Source organism: Epinephelus moara, chromosome 5 (assembly GCF_006386435.1).
Source record: "Epinephelus moara isolate mb chromosome 5, YSFRI_EMoa_1.0, whole genome shotgun sequence".
In the NCBI taxonomy this organism is placed as follows: Eukaryota; Metazoa; Chordata; class Actinopteri; order Perciformes; family Serranidae; genus Epinephelus; species Epinephelus moara.
The window spans coordinates 16,157,026-16,176,744 of record NC_065510.1 but is presented as its reverse complement, the minus strand read 5'-3'; the positions used below and the strand labels follow the sequence as shown (position 1 = coordinate 16,176,744).

General features: G+C 43.5%; 1 protein-coding gene across 3 annotated transcripts in view; it reads right to left on the bottom strand.

Moving 5' to 3' along the window:
* Positions 1-5,263, bottom strand: part of ndst3 (N-deacetylase/N-sulfotransferase (heparan glucosaminyl) 3) — a 60,552-nt gene extending 55,289 nt beyond the window's left edge. For 2 of the 3 annotated variants that reach the window (XM_050044801.1, XM_050044799.1), the window contains exons 1-2: positions 4,733-5,263; positions 1,679-2,962 (exon numbers count right to left, since the gene is read on the bottom strand). In XM_050044801.1, the coding sequence (XP_049900758.1) occupies positions 1,679-2,671 (993 nt within the window). In that variant the 5' untranslated portion in view covers positions 2,672-2,962; positions 4,733-5,263. Of the gene's footprint in view, positions 1-1,678; positions 2,963-3,069; positions 3,203-4,732 lie in introns of those variants that run through there. The other variant, XM_050044800.1, reaches the window with a different exon arrangement.
* Between the last annotated feature and the right edge of the window lie 14,456 nt (positions 5,264-19,719).

Below are 19,719 nucleotides of genomic sequence, written 5' to 3'. Positions count from 1 at the left end.
CCTTCCCCTCCCTCTCATTCTCCCTACCAAACCCCCCCCCCCACCCCTTTTCCTCCAGTCTTCCTCTCTGTGATTGCCAACTATCCTGAAGGGGAGAGACGAAATGTGGAAGGAGTGCGAGTGTTTCAAATGGCATCACTCTCTCTTTTTCTCTGCCCCCTCCCCTCTGTCTGTCTCTCTCTATCTCTCCATCTCCCTCTCTCCACCTTTTCCTCCATCCCCATCTCCCTGTCCTTCTGTTATGGCACTGGTTCATCCTCATGTATATTTATGCTACAAAGCTGAAGAGTCAGGCAGACTTAAAATGAAAACTCCAACTAGAGAGCGCTTGTGTGCTCATTTTGTGAATGTGTACGTGCACGGGTGTGTGTGTGTGTGTGTGTGTGTGTGTGTCTGTGTGTGTGTGCACTCTATCTCTCGCTCTGTATGTGTGTATGTGTGCGTGAATATGCACTCTTTTATCCTTTCTGGATTCAAGCATCTTTTTTATATTCAAGGGTTGGAATTCCTCTCCACTTCACCACCCACTGCCCTCCTGTTTTCTCAGCCTCCCCATTCCTCTCATCTCCTCCCCACGTTTCAGCCACGGACAGGTGGCTCGCTTTTTTTTTCTTCTTTTTTTCCAAGCGCCTGACGGGACAGGTGTCAACCATTGACGGGAAGTGACATTCTAATCTAAAGTAGTGATTCAGAAAACACCCACGCTCAGACACACATATACACACACACACACACACACACACACACACTCTCTCCTGTCATGTATATCCTGTGGCTGCAGTGAGACGGGCAGACGGGATTAGCTCATGCACATCAGCGCAGAGCAGCATAAATCTCACCTGTCTTAAAAGTCCCACACAGCCACACACTCCCACACATGAAAACCCACCAAACACAATTTGTTTCCCTTGAATGGCCCTGAGTGAGGACGCAGTGGGAGAATGTGACCACCGGCTTCAAACGAAATTCCTCTCGCGGAGGCGTTTTATCCACACTCCATCAAACCTGAGAAGTTTTGTTCCCCTCTCTTTTAAAAAATATTACATTCCAACAAATATTAGGGTTTATATGCATGGGAGCGTGTGCACAAATATCAGCGGAGGTGCACGCCTCAGTATATATGTGTATGCATGTGTGTGTGTGTGTTTGCTCATGCAAGCGTGTGTGTTGAAACAATGGCTGTCTTGAGAGGCGGGCTGCATGGCTGACTCTCCTTTAGTTTCCCTAAGAGGAGGAACGTGGGAAAAGAGGAATAAGTGCCATTCATCTTTTCACTGGCTCATTCACTACCTCGCTTTCTCTCTTTCACTCCACGTCTTTGTTCCCTTAAATGGCCTCTTTACTTCTGGCTAAACCTCCATTTGAGATAAATACCCTCTCGCTGTACCCCAACACATATGCACTTGGTACACAACACGCACAGACACACACACACACACACACACACAGGCATGAGATTTTTCAAATACCCTCTCGGTGCACCCATGCCCGAACTAAAATAATCAGAAATACACTCCAGGTAAAATCTTTTGCTGAGGTGTCTTTCACAGCAGTAAGTAAACATTCCTTATTTTCATCGCTGCTCTGCCATGAATTACCGTTTTTTTTAGTAATTGACAGCAAAATGAAAACACCACTCTCTAATGCACATTATCACACACCCATCCCCCCCTAATACCTTCACATCCTTGGCGTTCATGCGTGTCCCTTCCTTCCCCACGAAAATGTCGTCTATATCCACCAGTATGTGCCGGTCCAGACCCAAAGTAAGCTTCCTGTCCGTGAGGTAGGAGATGGCATCCACCAAGATGAGTCTGTGGAGCCAGTAGCCCAGTCCCTGGCCAAACAGTACCCTCCTCACCCCATCATAAAGCCCCATGTCTTGCACCACAGTGGCTTGGAGGCCTAAACTAAAACCAGGCCCTGGATTATCGCCACTACCTGCCCCTGCCCCCTCCTTGGCCCGTGCATGCAGCACAGCCTGGTAGGTGGAGTGATTAGAGGAAAAAGAGGTCCAGTCCTCCCCGGGTAAAGCCCCTCGATCTGTGCCGGGCTTGGTCAGATGGAGGAGAGGTGAGCTAGACACCACACAGCAGTCCCAAAGTGCCTGGTTGGTCCTTAGCACCAGCGGGAGGCCTCGGAGTTTGAGGAGAGGTGGGGAGTTCTCAGTGGAGCGGTAGAAACCTATGATGCCCACTCTGTACTCAGTGCAGTATTGATGCAACAACTGCCTGTTCCATGTGTCTGCATGTGCATACTTTAATAGGTTTTCATAAATGATGAGTGAATATCGTCCGCGGCCTTTCTCTGTCAGCGGCGGAAGGTCGCCCTTCCCTGAGGCGATCTCCATGCGAAACTGGAAGTGTGCCGACTCCAATATAGCCACAATGTCCTGACCCAGCTGGGAGTATTGGGACTCCACCAGCACAAGCACAACCGGGTCAGTGTGGACATGTGTGTGAGGTGGGTTAGGAGGGTACGGGTATGGAAGTTGATGGTATGGGGAGAGCGGCTGGGAGCAGGCAGGTTCGGGGGATTGTCCAAGCTGCATGGAAGGGGAGGAGTTCGTAAACAGAAAGTAGGCAGAGAGGAGAAGGGAGAGGAGGCAGCAAGAGGCCAGCAGGAGCAGGAGCCTGCGTAAGTGGCGGCGGAATCGCACGGCCACGGTCATCGCGATGTAAGGAGGTGTTGTGCGTAGGAGGAGGTGTCTTTCGTTTTTAGTTTTCCGGAGCCTAGAGAGCACGAGTTTGGGGGTTTGAGGAGCTCACGAGATTGCCTATGTGTGCGAGAAAGGAGCAAAGCCACTCAAGGGTGTGTCATGTCACCATGGCAGGTGGAGAGGGGAGCTGTGCCGGATGCTGGGGAACAAAGGTCTTCATTGAGGGAAACGCAGTCGAGGTACTCTCCTTCCAGTCCTCACGGAGGAATCACATGCAGAGACGGAGGGAGAGATGATTAATGCCTGCAGAGAAAGGGGACAAGGAGAAAAGAAGAAAGAGTGAATTTGTTGGGCAAGGTTGAATAGTATGCATTAGTTCTCCGCGAACGTGCTCGCGGGTGTGCGCGTACCTAGGTTGTGCCACCCTGGGGAATGCGAGGGCACAGCTGGTAACTACAGAGCTGATTGAAAACAACTTGCATCCTTAGGGCTTATCCAACCTCTGGCACACACACACACAAAGTGACATCACAGTTAAAAGCACAAACACAACACAAAAGTCAAGCCTCACAAATAAACAACAGCTGGTTGTGTGTTAATGTGGCAGTGTGGGGAGGTGGATGGGAGCTCAACTAATCAGTCCCATGAAGCTCTACAGAGAATTCCTCTAATTGCGCCAAACTCGGTGCACTTCTGTCCTATTTCTGAACCTAATCATCTGAAATACCACAAAATTAGAGCTGGAATCCTTTCGCCAGGAGCACTAATCTGGGGGGAGCCCATGACAGTACAGAGGAAATGGAGAGCAAGAGGAAAGTGCAAGAATAAGAGAGACAGAGCAGAGAGAGGAACAAAATGCAATGAATTATAGAAAGAGACAAAAAAGACCAGGATTAGCATCTTAATGTATGTGCCGGGAGCCAGGGAGAAGAAAAGATCCCACAGCATCTCTTTCTCTCTCTTTTCTCTCTCTGTGCCTCACTCTCCCCCTCTCCCTGTCTTTCTACACCCCCTCTTTCTCTCCTTCTGTCTGTTTGAATATCAATAGTCTTCCCTCACGTTCCCCATCTTTCTCTCCTTGTTCCTTGCCTTTGGAGAACACACGCGAAGAGAAGGTCATAGAGGATGAAGTCCTTAAGTATGAAACCAGAAAATGAAATAACTCTTAACAGTTTTCTTTACAGCCAACACCGAGCAGAAAGTAGTCATTTTTCATTAAAGGAAATGTGTGTCATCTTAATTGGTACTTGAATGACTACACTAATTCTGTTAGATAGCGTATCTGAGTTTTATTACACGCCAGAAAAATGTGGAGGAAATTGTCTCTTGTACCAAGAAAAGTAGGGCACACTTACTCAGTCTTGGAGTAATTCAAGCTGGTGCTTTGAGATTCAAAAGGAGGAATAAAATCTGACAACTATAGGTGAGTTTAACCTGTTACTGGAGGTATGCATGTGTTTCACTATTAGGAGCCACATGAGGGCGCTGGAATTGGATTAATAATGTGAGAGACTTCACATGGAAGTTTTCCTCTTGTCATTTTAATAGCTAAAACTCCCACTAGTTATTCATGCAGTATGCAAGAAGCTAAATATACTATTTGGTTTGGGAGCTGTTTTTTATGGATTTTGTGAAATGCTGCAGGAAAAAAAAAAGTTTTGAACCATTTTCAAATTCACATTTTACAACAAAATGCACTTAAATTCGACATAATAGTGCATTTTCTGTATTTAAAACAGTTCAAAATGATGGTTGTTAGTTTTAAGTGCATTTTGAAAGCCACAAAATCATCCAGTTTTAATTTAATCAAATCTGAGCAGTGAACTGAGGGTGTTAGTTGAGGATAAACACTTAAAAAAACTGGAGGAAAACACTGAAATGTTAATAAATCTAGTCAACTATTCTGTTTGAGTGGTTAAATCTCTGATGAAAAGAGAAAGCAACCCGCAGCATAAACATCCCCACACTGAAAGATTAACTCAAACTAACAACAGATGATCCCTGAGAGTTTCCCCATCCCGCTTCCTGCCGCTGAAGTTTCTGTTAACAACGAGCACCGACTCGCCCACCTACCTCTCGCCGAAGCTGAGGCGCTGCTGTGCGGGGAAGAGGCGTGACGGGAGAGCGGTGAGTGTGATGCTGCTGCTGCTGCTGCTTCGGGTGGGTCCGGGGCTCCGGTCTCGGTGGCGCACCACTCCCGTATGTTTTGGATGCTGAAGCGTTGTGCCATCTCCCCTTTCACACACACTCACACTCACACACACACACACACACACACACTCTCTCTTTACCCTCCACTAGAGCAGCAGCAGATGCGGGCAGCCGGAATGATCGGCTCTCCTCCTCCCCCCTTTCATCATTCTTCTCTTTCTCTTACTCTCGTCTCCCCCGCGGTCCTCTCCTCTCTCCCGCTATGCTCACTTCTCTCTTAATCTCTGCTCTATGATGTGGAGATTCGCCAGCAGAGGAGACGGACGGAGGAGCACCGATATCAGGTTGCCCGTTAACGACTGACTGCCGTGCGTAAACGCTCCGGTTTAAGAGCGCCTACACAAGTGGAGGCGATCGAGGGAGCGAGAGAGAGAAAGAGAGTGAGGTAGGAAGGAAAGAAGGGGAGGGGGCTCGGTGTGATTGACACAAACAGCCTTTTTCGCGGGCATCAGCGATCACGGGCCCCGGTAAAAGCTCACGGCCCGTTAGTTGGTGTTAGTCGGATGAGGGATGTCACGCACGGATACGCACCAGTGCAAGTTAATGGCGCGCCTTGCTGATTCCCTCTCGCTCCTTGCACAAGTTGTAGTACTCAAGAATAAGAAAGAACAGGAAGCAAGAGGGACACTTAGACTATAGGTGGTGTGCAAAAAAAGCATTTTCACATCATCAAAAATGGTATCAATCATGCGGATGAATAAGACATTTTTGGTATTCACTATTCAAAATACACTCATTCATGCATGTTCACCCACGTGTGAATCAGCCCCATTAGGCCCACTTCTGTAGAATGTCAATCAACTGGGCGCAGCATGTCAATCACACAGTTTTTAACTTGATTAGGTGTTCCCTTCTCCCTTCCCACTAGTTCATCAATCTCCCTAACCTATTTGCACTGACACACACTCACTCACACACATCTCAATGGAGCTGGTGGGCCCCTCATTCACATTGTAATGGCCCTACAATGGAGCTTATTTAGCGTGTGTGTGTGTGTGTGTGCAGAGAGCGAACACAAGTCTGAAGTGCGAGGAAAATGCATGAACCCGGGTAAAGACAGACACGCAGTTGTGCTGTCAGCTCTCGCAGGGTGACGTCTGGGCGGACTGTGGGCTACATACAACACCAGGCCCCCGACAAACACATGAAAACACTCAGAGATGGTGCACTTTCTGAGCACAGAGCATTTGGAAAGAGCTCATTTTCACACTAGTATCATGTTCCTTTTACTTACCCTTTACTTGGTTTGACAAATTTGCAGTCTCGCTGGAAACCCTATTTGTGCCTCTCAGTTAGTGTAATGACTAAGCAGTGGTGCTGAGACACAGAGCTTGAATGAAATATAACAGCCAGAATATCATGCCCTACAGAATGGAATCCAGAGATAATGAAGGTTTGGATTGGAGTGCGATTGTGTTTGTATGTAAATTAGTGTCAGTGGGTGAAGTGTAATTAGAGAGGCTGTTCACCCATTTCCTCCACATTGCAAGCTAAGAACCACTTCTGCTATTGTGCTAGTTGGAGACAATAAGCCAGAAATGAAAACTAGACAGCTGCGCGTGGACTCCATTGTAGGCTATGTGTCGCCATGCATGTTTGTGTTCACCTCTAAAGATAATTTCGGAGACGTCCACCGCCAGCCAACAGTAGCTGCTGAGAGAGGATGCACACATGCAAGCGCATGGTCGGTCAAACTCACGTGCTGGCACAAGGTGCGAGTATAGGAAGCACAAACATTGCAGAGACACAAGCAAGGATGCAGCCGCTCAAACACACATGTGAGAGCACACACAACAAAAGGACTAGAGATGTGAAAAGTGTCTGAGCTGCCATGTTCAACTAGCACTCTGACAGTTAAACAGAGGAGAGCAAGAGACAAATGAGAGAGAGCAAGAGAGAGAGAGAGAGAGAGACAGAGAGCGGGAGAATGCTTGTTGTCTTCATCAGAGGCTTTTGTTAAGTGAGAGATAAGAGAGGAGGAGCGACTGATTCCCCCCCTCTCCTCTCTCCCTGCTGAGAGTTTAATGGTGGCTCTGTTAGTCCCTCGCCCCTGTTCGAGGCCTGAAGAGAGCAAATGGAGCTCGAGTGTAAAAACAGGGAAAGGCATTATCATCACGATGCATCACATCATCCCAGGAGCCGGGGCAGGAGGCGTGCAGACAGTGCAGCGTTCACGCTTTAACCCCCCCTAATTAAAAACAAAACAAAACAGTGGACAGATTGTTGCATGCTCGCACCGAACACATACTAGACCCCGATGCCCTGGCACTAATAATGATACTCTTCTCTCCTGGCTGTTCCCACAAAGAGCAGGATCTATTGCTTAAACTAGCAGCTCTCTGAGATGCATCAGCTCTTTGCCTCCCACAGTGTAAACAACAACAAGCTCGAGCTTTGCTTAGGTGTGTTGGCTGCTTGATGCCGTTGCTATTTTAATGATTCCTGCTGCTTCTCCTCTGTGTGTGTGTGTGTGTGTGTGTGTGTGTGTGTGTGTGTGTGTGTGTGTGTCTGTGTGTCTGTGTGTAATCGAACCACCTACCTGCTCCTGACCCGTCCCCATGCCTGGAAATGTTGATAGATAGATATTCTCTTAAGAGCTCGGAGGCTAAGTGAAAGCTGTCACCCCCCCCCCCCCCCCCTGCTACCCTCCCCTACTCCTCATCCCCCCCAAGCACATTAGAGGAAATATCTTTTGGCCAATCAATATATAGCGCTCGCAGATTGATAAGACAGAGATAAACGTGCACGGCAGCACACACATGTACACACACACACACGCGCACACGCAGAAAAAGACAGTAGTGTATAGAATAACCAGACCCAAATCAATCTATTACTGGAATGCTGCCAATAGCAGGATTACCATAGCAACATACACCAGCAAACTATACTCTGCTATGAATAATATCAAATCAAGTCTTTATTTAGCAGCTCCAGATAAAGTCCTAATTTTAAACTAATCCATCCCTCAGTATAACATGACGCGCCTATAGCAGCCCTGTATATGTGATTTTGATACAAAGGAAAAAAAAACATTCACAGTAAAGTGGAGCCTGGATTTTATCAGCATGTCATGTAGGAAGACTTACACATAAAATAATTTTAACAGTAATAATAATAACAAGACGAAAACAGTTAAAAGAATGAACAATCTAATTTCTTGGATTTTTTTCTTTGGGGTGGCACACCAAACTCATAAGTCATAAGGGAATTTAAGAAATTTGATGATGTGTTGAGGTATATAATCCAAGGCAGTAATTAAGGTATGCATTGGGACCTACCTGGGATACATCCTACTCAATATTCAGATATGCTCAAAATGTCCCTTCAGTAATATATTGATTAAAAAATACTAATTAAAAAAAGTTGCTATGCTACAACAGGCAACCCCACACTGACGCTTGAAATAATCGTTCATAAATAATCATAATCATAAATAAATTAACAAAATACTGTACTGTCTCTGTATTTCATTGCTTTCAGATGTTTTATAAATGGAAAAGTATGTAAAATGATTTTTAAAGTGTCATTTAAGTTGTGGTGCATGTGTGTGTAGGCGATGGTTGGTAACCCTTTTCCTTAAAAAGACAAATATAGTGCTTTAATTTGAAGGAGTACATTGATTGTAAGGAACAAAACATTCCAACTCCTGGGAACCCTTAGAGCCCACTGTCATTCAGATATCTTGAGGTGAGAGGTGTCACCCAGACATCATCACTGCATGTATGTATAGGCCAAAAATACCAAAGAAAATAAGGAATTAGTCATTTAATTTAATAGTTTTTATACCTTATTTATAGTTCATATGGAGGAAACATATATTGTATATTTTTTTAACATTTTGTTATAGATTGCTACTGGCTTTTTTACCAAGAAAAAAGAAAAGAAAAGAAAGAAAACCTTGGTGGAGATGGGTTTGCCTTTTCAAAGGCATATAAAGCACAAGGCACCATTTTAATTAAATGTGAGCTTTTCTTTGAACACAGACATATTTCTAAGGTGGCGATCTAAATTACTCACAAGGGCCTATTTTCCTCCTAACATATATCCCCTTTTCGACAGTCATGGGCTTGGCTTGGCTTGGCTTGGCTTGGGCCATCAGCCCAGCACAGCAGGGATTTGCATTTCCATCACAACAGGGCTACCTTCTTGAAGGTGTGTCTTAAACCGATGATGCTTGTCTTGTGTGATGATGATGTTTAAAAGCAGAGTGCTGATCCAAAGTTTTTCCTTCACACAGCAGGGCAGGTAGAAGAAGTTTACCTGTTGGAGGTGAGCTGTTTGCAGGGGTGCAGTAAGAGCCCGTCTAGCAGCTCTTCATTAACATTCTTTTATATCATTAGACTTGCCTTTATTGAAGAAAAGACGCTAACAAAGTTCTGCTAATTTACTGACAAACGCATTTAATTTCCTATAGATTCTTCACAATAAAAGTCCCGTGTTATTTTGTGATGTAAAAACTCTTATTGTGAAGCAGCAAAATAAGGAAATGTTGAGTTTTCGAGCAGCAAGTTCACACAACCAACAGGATGCAGGAGAGAAACTAAACTCCAACCACAGAGATTCAGTTAGAGGATACAAAAGTACTGAGAGCTGAACACACAGAGACTTTAAAAACACCTGTCTACCTGGTCTCCTGCAGACAGAGGTGAGTAGAGGCTCGGAAGTGGGGTCATCGGAGGTTGGCTGCAGTTGGTGAGACGTCACCACTACCTGCTTGAGGGCAGGCGGCCTGGCTTTTGGACCTGCTCCAAAAAAGATCCATCTCTGGAGCAGCTTGGCTTGGCAAGGTGCATCTAAACTGATAATGGAAACGCAAATTTGCGTGCATGGCTTGACTCTGTACGGCCAAAAGTGACAGTGGAAAAAGGGAAATAGTTAGAGTGCCCACTCTCTATGGGCCCCCTGCCTGCACTGTCTATATTTCCACCCCTGCTCCAGTAATTTTCGCTGCAGGGGGCAAGTGCAGAGGGGCAATTGCATCAGGATGCTGCCCTGTACCTCCTTGGGGTGCCACTGTAACTATGAGAGACACAGAGCATTTGTTTTCCATCTAGTTAGTTTGAAAAGTTACTACACAATGCTCTCTCTTCTCTTTCTGTTCATATTTTTGTCTACCTATATGTGTGTGTGTGTCTCCACAGAAAGTATGTCAATACATTTTTATTTTCACTTTCACACACAAGTGGCTTTGGTGCCACAATGAAAGCAAAAAAAAAAAAAAATCAGTGTGTAAGGACTGTTCGTTACTGTAATACAATGACATCAATGCTATTTAGGCCAGAACAGCATCTGGTGTAATATTTACAAAACACTTAGCGGTCAGGACAGAAAAAAAAAAAGTCACCACCTATCTGCAGTTCAAACAAACATATACGTGAGTAGGATCGTAGTAAAGCGTTCGGGTACGTGTGTGTTGTTCTGTGTGACTCATAGAAAGACAGGATGTGGTACGCCAATAAGAACATAGCTTTTTGACATATTCAGGAACAATATTGCCTCCACACAAACAGAAACACACATAAATGCGCACACATACCCACAAGATCATGCTTAACGCCCACACATCTCTGTAAACAACCCAACACTCCCACACTTTTACAAGCCACAAACACTGGCAGGCTTGTTGTGAGAGTGACAGAGCGCACCTTCACTTCATATCATATCAACACTTCATCTCTGCACTGATTACAAGTGATGCTCCTGACAGGCAAGAAGGCACCATGCATGGAACGGCTAAATGTAAGCAAGAGTGTTTAAGAAAACGAACATGAGTCTGCATGTGTTGAACAGAAGCGCTCACTGCATCATATGGTGATGTGATGATTTAAGAAAAACAAAAGAAAATAGGAATGAGTGGGGAGAGAAAGGATGGGGGAGGATGTCAGGAAGCACAACAGTGATCAGATCGCACAGCACTCAAGGGAGGGAGGGGTAAAGTGATCTATCTCTGTCTCTCTCTGACCTTGTTCCCTCTCGCCAAAAACCTGACTTACAACCCCAAACTAAATATGATACCTTCTCTCTCTGTCTCTCCCTCCTCTCTCTCTGGTAATAAATCGTGCTGTAATTACCAGGCAGGATCGATAACAGTCACATCACTCCTCTCCTCTGCTCGTCTCCCTCGTCTGCAACTGACACTAACGTGTTCATCCCTCGCTGTGTGCCACTGTTATAGATCCACGAGTGATAGATCGCATCCTGTTTCGCCCGTACACGCACAAACACACATGCAAAACACAGGTACACACTTAAAAGGCTGAACACACACAGGGGCTGAACTCATGCAAACACACACATCCACACACATATACACACACACACACACACACACACACACAGACATGGACACTCACAACCACAAGTACGAGAGCTGGACGCCACAGGGGGGAGGCCAAAGGTCTCAGTTGCTATTGGAGACGTCTCTTCAGCTGAGCAACCAACAAAGAGTTACCGTTCTCTCCCAGAATAGCTCGCTCGGCCCTCCTGTCTAATGAAATGGAGGACAAGGATGAGCATCACATGGGCAGTCACGCAGTGTGAACTTGGCGAGTTTGTCTTTGACAGAGAGAGAGACGGTGCGTATATGTGTGTGTAGTTGTGTGTCTGTGTGTGTGTGCAGGTGTGCGTGTGCATGGGTGTGGTTTCAATGCATAATCATGCGAGTGCAATGATGTTTAATAGGAAATTAAAAATATCCCGGAGAGCAAGAGCAATTTTCACACCTCAAAATTGCCGACTTGTAATATTCTCTCGCACCCACCACACTTCCATGTGCTCTTGATGGGTGTGTGTGTGTGTGTGTGTGTGTATGAGAGGGAGAGTACCAGTGTCTGTCGCTATAACATATCAGCATGACGGAGAACAAGGATGGTTTGACTTATAGAAAAATGTGTAACATGAGAATGTGAACAGAGGGTGTTCTAACACGTGAGGGGTGTAATCCAAAGTCTCTTACACATATATATGCCCCAACCTAGCCTAACCAGAACCTCATTAACAACTTAAAGAGAAATAAATAAATAAATAAACAAACCTCATAAATACTTTTAAACAACAGCGATGATCACAATTATTAGACCCAGTCGTTTATTTCATAATAAACAAATAAATGAAGAAATAAGTAGAAAATACAGTTCCATATTTTCATATTTGACTTAAAAACATTTTTTTTTCTAAATTACACAATAGGGTATTGTTGCAAGTTAGGGTTGTGATCCAAAGTCTCTTACACACGTTATATTCCTTATTTTCTTTATATCATGTCACACACTCATTTACAAGTTAAAGGAGAAAAAACAACAACTTGTAAAATTAATTTTAAACAGCAGAGATCAACACAATTATTACTTTTATTTCCTAACAAAAACAACTAAGTACAAAAAGGTTACATATCTTCATATTTGACTTAAAAAACATTTACAAAGAAGGACATATTTGAGAAATATCTTTCTATCTGGTGCATATAAACAACAGTTGTATGGGTCATTCTTCAACTATACTTTGGTCTGGAAACCTTTATAAAATGTAACACATATTTAAAGACATGTATTGGTACAGAAATTTCAGTAATATAACACTGGCTTTCAATCAGTCAATCAATCAAAATTTATTTATAGAACACATTTAAAATTTCCTTAACCATACGTGTGCTTTATCACAATAAACAAAGTGATTTTGCCACATTAAAAAGAAAAGAAAAAAGAAATCAAATTGATGTTAGCATGCTAATGTTCATATTAGCATTATAACTAAAGATACACAAAACATACAACATAAAATGCTATTTTTAAGTAGTAATATAAGCTGTTTGGAAATTATGGTAAATAAACGCATTCTTGATTTAACAAAAATTTACCTTCATTTATTATTATTTCAGGAGCTAACTGTCTCTATGTCATGGCAAAATTGATGTGAAAAAAAACTGAAAAAATACTGGGAAAAGAAAGAAAGAAAGAAAGAAAGAAAGAAAGAAAGAAAACCCTTTCTTAATTTACATTTTATATATTTTTGTGTGGTGCAAATGACAATAACCCCAAGTGACAGTTGTTCTTTTTATTAAAAAAACCAACAAAAAAACCCCATAAAATACTAATATACTGTACAGCACATTTTATTAAAATTGTAATAATGTGTCATTTGTATGAAAAGTTAATATTCAGTCAGGAGCACTCTTGTTATATATTTAACCATTTATTGCATCAAAAAGAAATACAGTTACACTTGGCGCTGATGGCTCCGCTCTGAAGATGCTCCCTGGATCAGACAAGCAGCATGCTAAACCAATACAGGGAGTGCAATGCAGAAACCCCCAGGGTGTGCAAGAGTGGGCCCAAAAGCAAGACATAAAATACCCTTTTAAACTTTAAGTCATGGTAGGACTCTGAATTAGAAAAGTGGAGGCTGGAGTGGAGGAGGCAAGCTTTGGTAGCAGCATGCAGCAGCAGAATTGGTGTGTGGTAGCATTAGTGTATGTATCAGGGAGTAGGAGGCCATATTTAAATGGACCGCCTTGTTGAGGGAATGGGCTGTGATTGGTGTGTGACTGATTAGAGAATTCAAAATTAAACAGGGTTGAATTTAAATATAGCAACAAACACACATAAAATACAATTGTTTGTATTATAAAAATAACGACTGATCTATCATTTAATTTTTGTACATATTATTTTGTGTCAAATAAGTGTGACAAAGTAAAGAAGCATGTTTTTATTTTTCTTATTTCTGATAGGGACACAAAAATCATGATAGTTTAAGAAGGACTCGGGCAAACAAATGTTAAGAGATGCAAGACAAACACTGCAGCTTATTGTTGCTTATGTCATATTTATTGTTAAATCATATGCACAGTATATTTGACATAGCTGACCACTGGAGAACAAAAGAGACTGCTGTGTATGAAATAGTAACAGGTAGTACTTGAGTCCGGCAGCATATGCAGTGGTTGCTTTGACTGTTAGTCTGTCTGGGTGGCAGATGTGGTGAGAGTTAGCGGCGGTGGGCAGACAGGTGATGACTCCAGGGACAAAACTGTTCCTGAATCTCAATCTGCAAACAAAGATGAGGCAGCAGGAGGGAGCTGGGTCTGTATAAAAATACTGGAATTGTCCTTGATGTCTGGAGGCTGTGATCTTGTGGTTCTACGGGTGATTTCTACCTTGTATTTCATCTATAATGGAAGAAATACAGTATATACACCCAGTCAGAGCAATTTCCAATATAAACTTTCCCGGAAATAACCACTTTATAATTAACCTTCGGTGCCAACTTTCGATGCCAGAGCATGAAAAAGAGGAGCTTTTGTCGGAGATGGAAAAGTATGGTTTGGGAGGTCAGGTTGGTGAGTGGGCGTGTGATTTTCTTTTTAAATTTACCTGAACTGACCTCAATCGGTTCCTGAATTTTTCATATGCGAGGAAGGTTGCAGGTTATTATCATATAATCATCACTAATACTAACATTACTGCACAAAGCAGCAACATGTTCTTTAGCAACTCTTTTGCTTGCTCAGGGAAATGACAAAGAGTTGCAGAGAGTGTTTCCTGCCCACTTAGATAAGTGTTTTCTCTTTCTATCACCTTCTTGAATTGCTTGTTGCAGCTGTAGATACATCTAGAATAGGCCAAAAAATCAAAAACTAACACGTTTTGTGTGTGTGTGTGGATTTGGGGCTCATGATTTAAAATGTACCTTTAAAGTTGTCTCTAAAACAAGATCTGATTTCCATAATGCTCTTAAAATCATAATTTGTTAAGATATTCATTTTGTATGATGCAGCGTAAAACTCACAAATCAGCACATTAACTGGACAGAGACTCTGTAGTCCGCAAGTGAGTTGATCATGGCTCCTGTCCTGGCTGACAGTGCCGATGAAGTCCACTTAAAACTGAGCCAGCATACTGAAAGCGGCACATTTCGCACCACATTTGTAGTTTCACGCATCAAAATGAAGCATAAGCCCCAGTAGGTTCACACTTCACTAGCTGAGATATTTTTCCAAGTCTTGCAATGGCTGATTCCACACAACCTCCCCGTAACAACTCGGCCATCTTTGCTGGAGACCTCTCACCACAGGCGAAGGCGACAACATGCGGAAAGTTACAGATTTCAGCTTTAAACAGGGGTTCTTTCTCCACTGACAATAGTTATAGAAGGAGAAATACACCATAGCAGACACAGAATTACCACCTCCTTCACCAACAGCAGCCTCCACGGACCTGAGTTTTACTTCTGATTAAAGAGGCCGCTCCACCGATTTTACATATTTGGACCAGATTACTCGCCATGGGGAGTACTACTCAGCCTGTGAAAAACAGCTGTGTAATGTCCTCTGTGGCTTATCTCAGTTTTGGGCATGGAGACCACAAATTCTTATCAAAAAGCCTGTGTTGCAAACTATGGGCAGGAACTTGAAAGATGTGGGAGTTTTGGGGAGCTGCAGGAAGAGTCAAACTAATGATGTTACTAAGTTGCATAATGGGAATTGCTGGATCCGGCTTTTTTTGGATCTTGGCCGATAGTAGGGATTAAAAGTCAGGGGCCTCTGTTGCATTGATTCTGACCATTCATCTTCTTCCTTAGAAATACAACCCTTGTGAATCCCCCAACTTCCTGAATGTAAGTAAGTTAGGAAGGGATCTTTTAAAGGGGAATGCCATCAAATTAAGAACTCCAATATGTTATTTCCATGGCCTAGTAAAGCTCAATCAACATTGGTGAACATGAGCTACTCTCTTAGAGCCAGAAACCAGAAAAGTAATGCTGTGTTTCATTTCCTTTGGACGCCAGAGGTAAGAATGTCAGAGCTGGGAATGACATTACACCAGAGTCTATTGCGTTTCAGTAAAACAAGACACAAAACCAAGATGTTGATATCAATACCAGTTCAAGACAGGTTAGTCATTTTAGCAGTTGTGCATTCAAACATTGCAGCAGCATGTCCACAGATAGAAGCTGGACAGTACTGACTGTTTTACTGAGACACAAATAGGACAGACGTGCTAATAATCAGTGTGTCACTACAGTTTTCACTAGTGTTGATGCACAGAGCAGCCATATTGGATTTTAAGGTCAGAGGTGGTGAGGTTCTTATGACTTTCCAAGACAGAAATCTGACTTCAGGGGTTTTTCCCATTGATCTATAATAATACATAGACACTGGATGGCAAGATGGTGCCTTTTTATTCCAATGGAGTTGCTCATCTAGCACAAACACCAAAAAAAGTTCCCGAGCTTCCAGGTTTACTTTTGCAGTATGTGGCTCACTGAATATGCACAGCAGTATTTTTCCCACTGGTTCCGTCCGCAAGTTCCCATTCGGCTCATAGACTTTACATCCCTGCCAACATTTGTATGTGGGGCCCATGTGGGGAGTAAATGAGCTGAAAAATGGGCCCTATGTGGGATTGTTCAAGGGCTCCATAATGGCCCAATGCCAAATGCCCACATGGGTGTTTTTACTCAAGTGGGCTCAAGATTAGATGCCCATTTTGGGGCCCATAGCCACTTGGTACCCAGGTAGCTGTAATATAACCCATGTTCGGCCCACTTGGGTAAACCCACCTATGTGGGCAATTGCCATGGAGCCAATATGGAACCTGTGGACGATCCCATACAGGGACCATTTTTTTAAGCTAATTTATAAACCACATACAAATGCTGAATCACTTTTCTCATCTCCAGGAACGTTTTACAAATATAAAACCTCCACGGATCAAAAATTCATAATAGAAAGAGACACAGTTGGCCTTGTTTGCAGTTTGAGGTGTCCTTTCGACAGTTTAACAGATGCCTCTTTTACAATGACGGTCTATGGGGAAAATGCTTTTTGGGTCGCAGGGGATTTTTTTGCTGCAATACCATGAGTGGCCACTGGGAAAAACTGGCTGCGTAGCTGAGTGGCATTCTTGGCAGCCTGGGTGTTCCAGATTAAATTTCCGACTCTGAATTTGGAAATTCCAATTTCCAATTTGTGAATATGGAATGCACCATAGGTCTCAAACTTGTGATGTCATCAATTATGAAGTCTGGAGCTGCTCCATAGACTGGTTTTGTGGACCCAGAGAATTTTTTTTTTTTTTTTTTTACCAAATGACCTCTATTGTAGTGTTCTCAGTACTAAAACAGGAAACGTACCCATATACTCAGAACATTCCCCTGGGTGCTCTCAGTGTCATCTTTTACATCTTTCCCAATTCATTTTCTATGAAGAAGCTCCAGACTTTATAGCCTATGACATCACAAGTTTGAGTTTTAGCACTCCAGTTTATGGATTTGGGAGAGAGTTATCCATGTTTGCTAATATTCCAGGACTGTCTTAGACCATAGAAATAATGTGTTTGGATTTTGAAAAGGGGCGCAGTTCCCCTTTAATTGCCAGTGTGAAAAAGAGGAATTATTACACAGAGCAAAACCCGTTTCAATGTTTAAATAGGCACCAGAAAAATGTTTTAAGCAAGACTTTAAGAATTGTGAACCTATCCTTTGAATTTCTGGAATACATCTTTAATTGGTGTCACTTCCATCACACGGGGAAGAAATGTACCAAAATAGAGGTAGATGAAGCCGACAACAAAAGCATTACATTACTGTGTCATCCCAAACTGCACCGACCATGCACTGGGGATTCAGTATTAAAGAATGTCTTTTCCTTTATGTACTTGTTTGTGTTTTTAATACTCAGATGGGTAAGATGAGAGATGAAGGGCAGGCAAAGAAGAGTTGAAAAAAAGTGCAAAGAAATGAGTGAAAAATGGAGCTGAGAGAGATAGATCCTCTGTCTTGTTTAAAATGAAGGTGTACATCTGGACACACGCGTGCACACACTGCCGCACACACACACACGTGCACATGCGCACAAACACACACATAGGATGAGACCTGCAGAGAGTATATGATTAACTGTTCTGTCAGAACTGAGAACTCTCTGGGGCGGGAAGGGCAGAGGAGGGGGAGGAACGGAACAGAGGAGAGGATGAATTGGAAAGGGATGGAGGAGCATTAGGAGGGAGGCTGAGGTCTCTGGGGTCTCTGAAAGGAGGTCTCGTGGGTTTGGGGAACCGAGCAAGAGCCAACTGTTGCTCCTGCAGCACTTGTGTGTGTGTTTCTTTTCAGAGTGCACGTGCAAGTGTGTATGTGTTTTTGTGAGTGTCCCTCTCCCATGACACTTCCGCAAAACGGACTATCTCCCTTGCAATCTATATGCAGAGCAGAATGGGCACTGCAGTATGGAATGCAGTTGCTGATTACGTGAATGATTGTGTGTGTCCATGTGTGTGTGTGTGTGTGTGTGTGTGTCCATGTGTGTGTGTGTGTGTGTGTGTGTGTGTGTGTGGCCCTTATCACAATTCTGCAGCGCAATACAGTCAGAATGGCCGCCTGGATCTCTCTCTTTTTCAACAAATCAGGATGGCAAACGTGTAGCTGCGGGTACACACACACTCACACGCTCGCACACACACACACACACAGCGCGACTCCTCTATTTTCTCCCATTCGTCACAGAGCTTGTTGTTCTAATGCCGTGGATAGGTCTGCGTTCAGGGTCCCCATGCTGGGCGGCTCTGCTCATAATGACTGGCGTCTCAACATTTCTCACCAACTGTGGGGGAATAGACTGACGGTTAGACATTGATGGAAGGAAAATGGTTGAAAACATATTCAGCAAACACAAACGGTCACAAATGTTATAGTTCATGCAGCTTCTTGTTATCAAAGCAGCAGTGAAGTTATTGTCTGTCTTTACATTTGAAGTTGTTGGGAGGTGCTTTTAAAGGAACAGTGTGTAAAGTTTAGGGGGATTTAGTGGCATCTAGTGGTGTGGAATGCAGATTGCAACCAGCTGAAATGTCTCCAGGTTAGGGTTCCCTGTGAACCAAATTATCTGCAGAGGTCTCTTCATTACAAAAACAAAATGGTACCAGTGATTTAAACCAATGAAAACACTGAATAAAGCAGTTTCAGTGTTTCTCCTACACTGTTTGGCACGTTGCAGGCTGGCCACCAGCCCAACACCCAATAATGTGAACTCACCTATTTTCTCTGATAACTTAATGTGTGCTGACCTTATTTCAGATCTAGACGTTCGAGAGGTTTTTACCAGGAGCCGAATTATCCACAGGTCTCTTCCTCTTCAAAACAATTTCAGAATTCAAAACAACAACGATTTGTTCACTCTCAGTTGCTGTACAAACATGGTGGTGGAACATGGCCACCTCCATAGATGAGGACGAACAACCCACTCCCTATATAGATTTACACTCAATGGCCACGTTATCAGGTACACCTTGCTAGTACCAGCATGTTCAAGAAACCAGTCTGAGATGATTTGAGCTTTGTGACATGGTGCGTTATCCTAGTGGAAGTAGCCATCAGAAGATGGGTACACTGTGGTCATAAAGGGATGGACACGGTCAGCAACAATACTCAGTACCAACTGAGCATGGTTTAAACACCACAGCCTACCTAAGGGGCTCAAAGTGTGCCAAGAAAATATCCCCCACACCATTACACCACCAGCAGCCTGAACAGTTGATACAAGGCAGGATGGATCCATGCTTTCATGTTGTTTACACCGAATTCTGACCCTACCATCTGAATGTCGCAGCAGAAATCCAGACTCATCAGACCAGGCAACGTTTTTCCAATCTTCTATTGTCCAGTTTTGGTGAGCTTGTGTGAATTGTAGCCTCAGTTTCCTGTTGTTAGCTGACAGGAGTGGCACCTGGTGTGGTCTTCAGCTGCTGTAGCCCATCTGCTTCAAGGTTGGACATGTTGTGCATTCAGAGATGCTCTTCTGCAGACCTTGGTTGTAACGAGTGGTTATTTGAGTTACTGTTGCCTTTTATCAT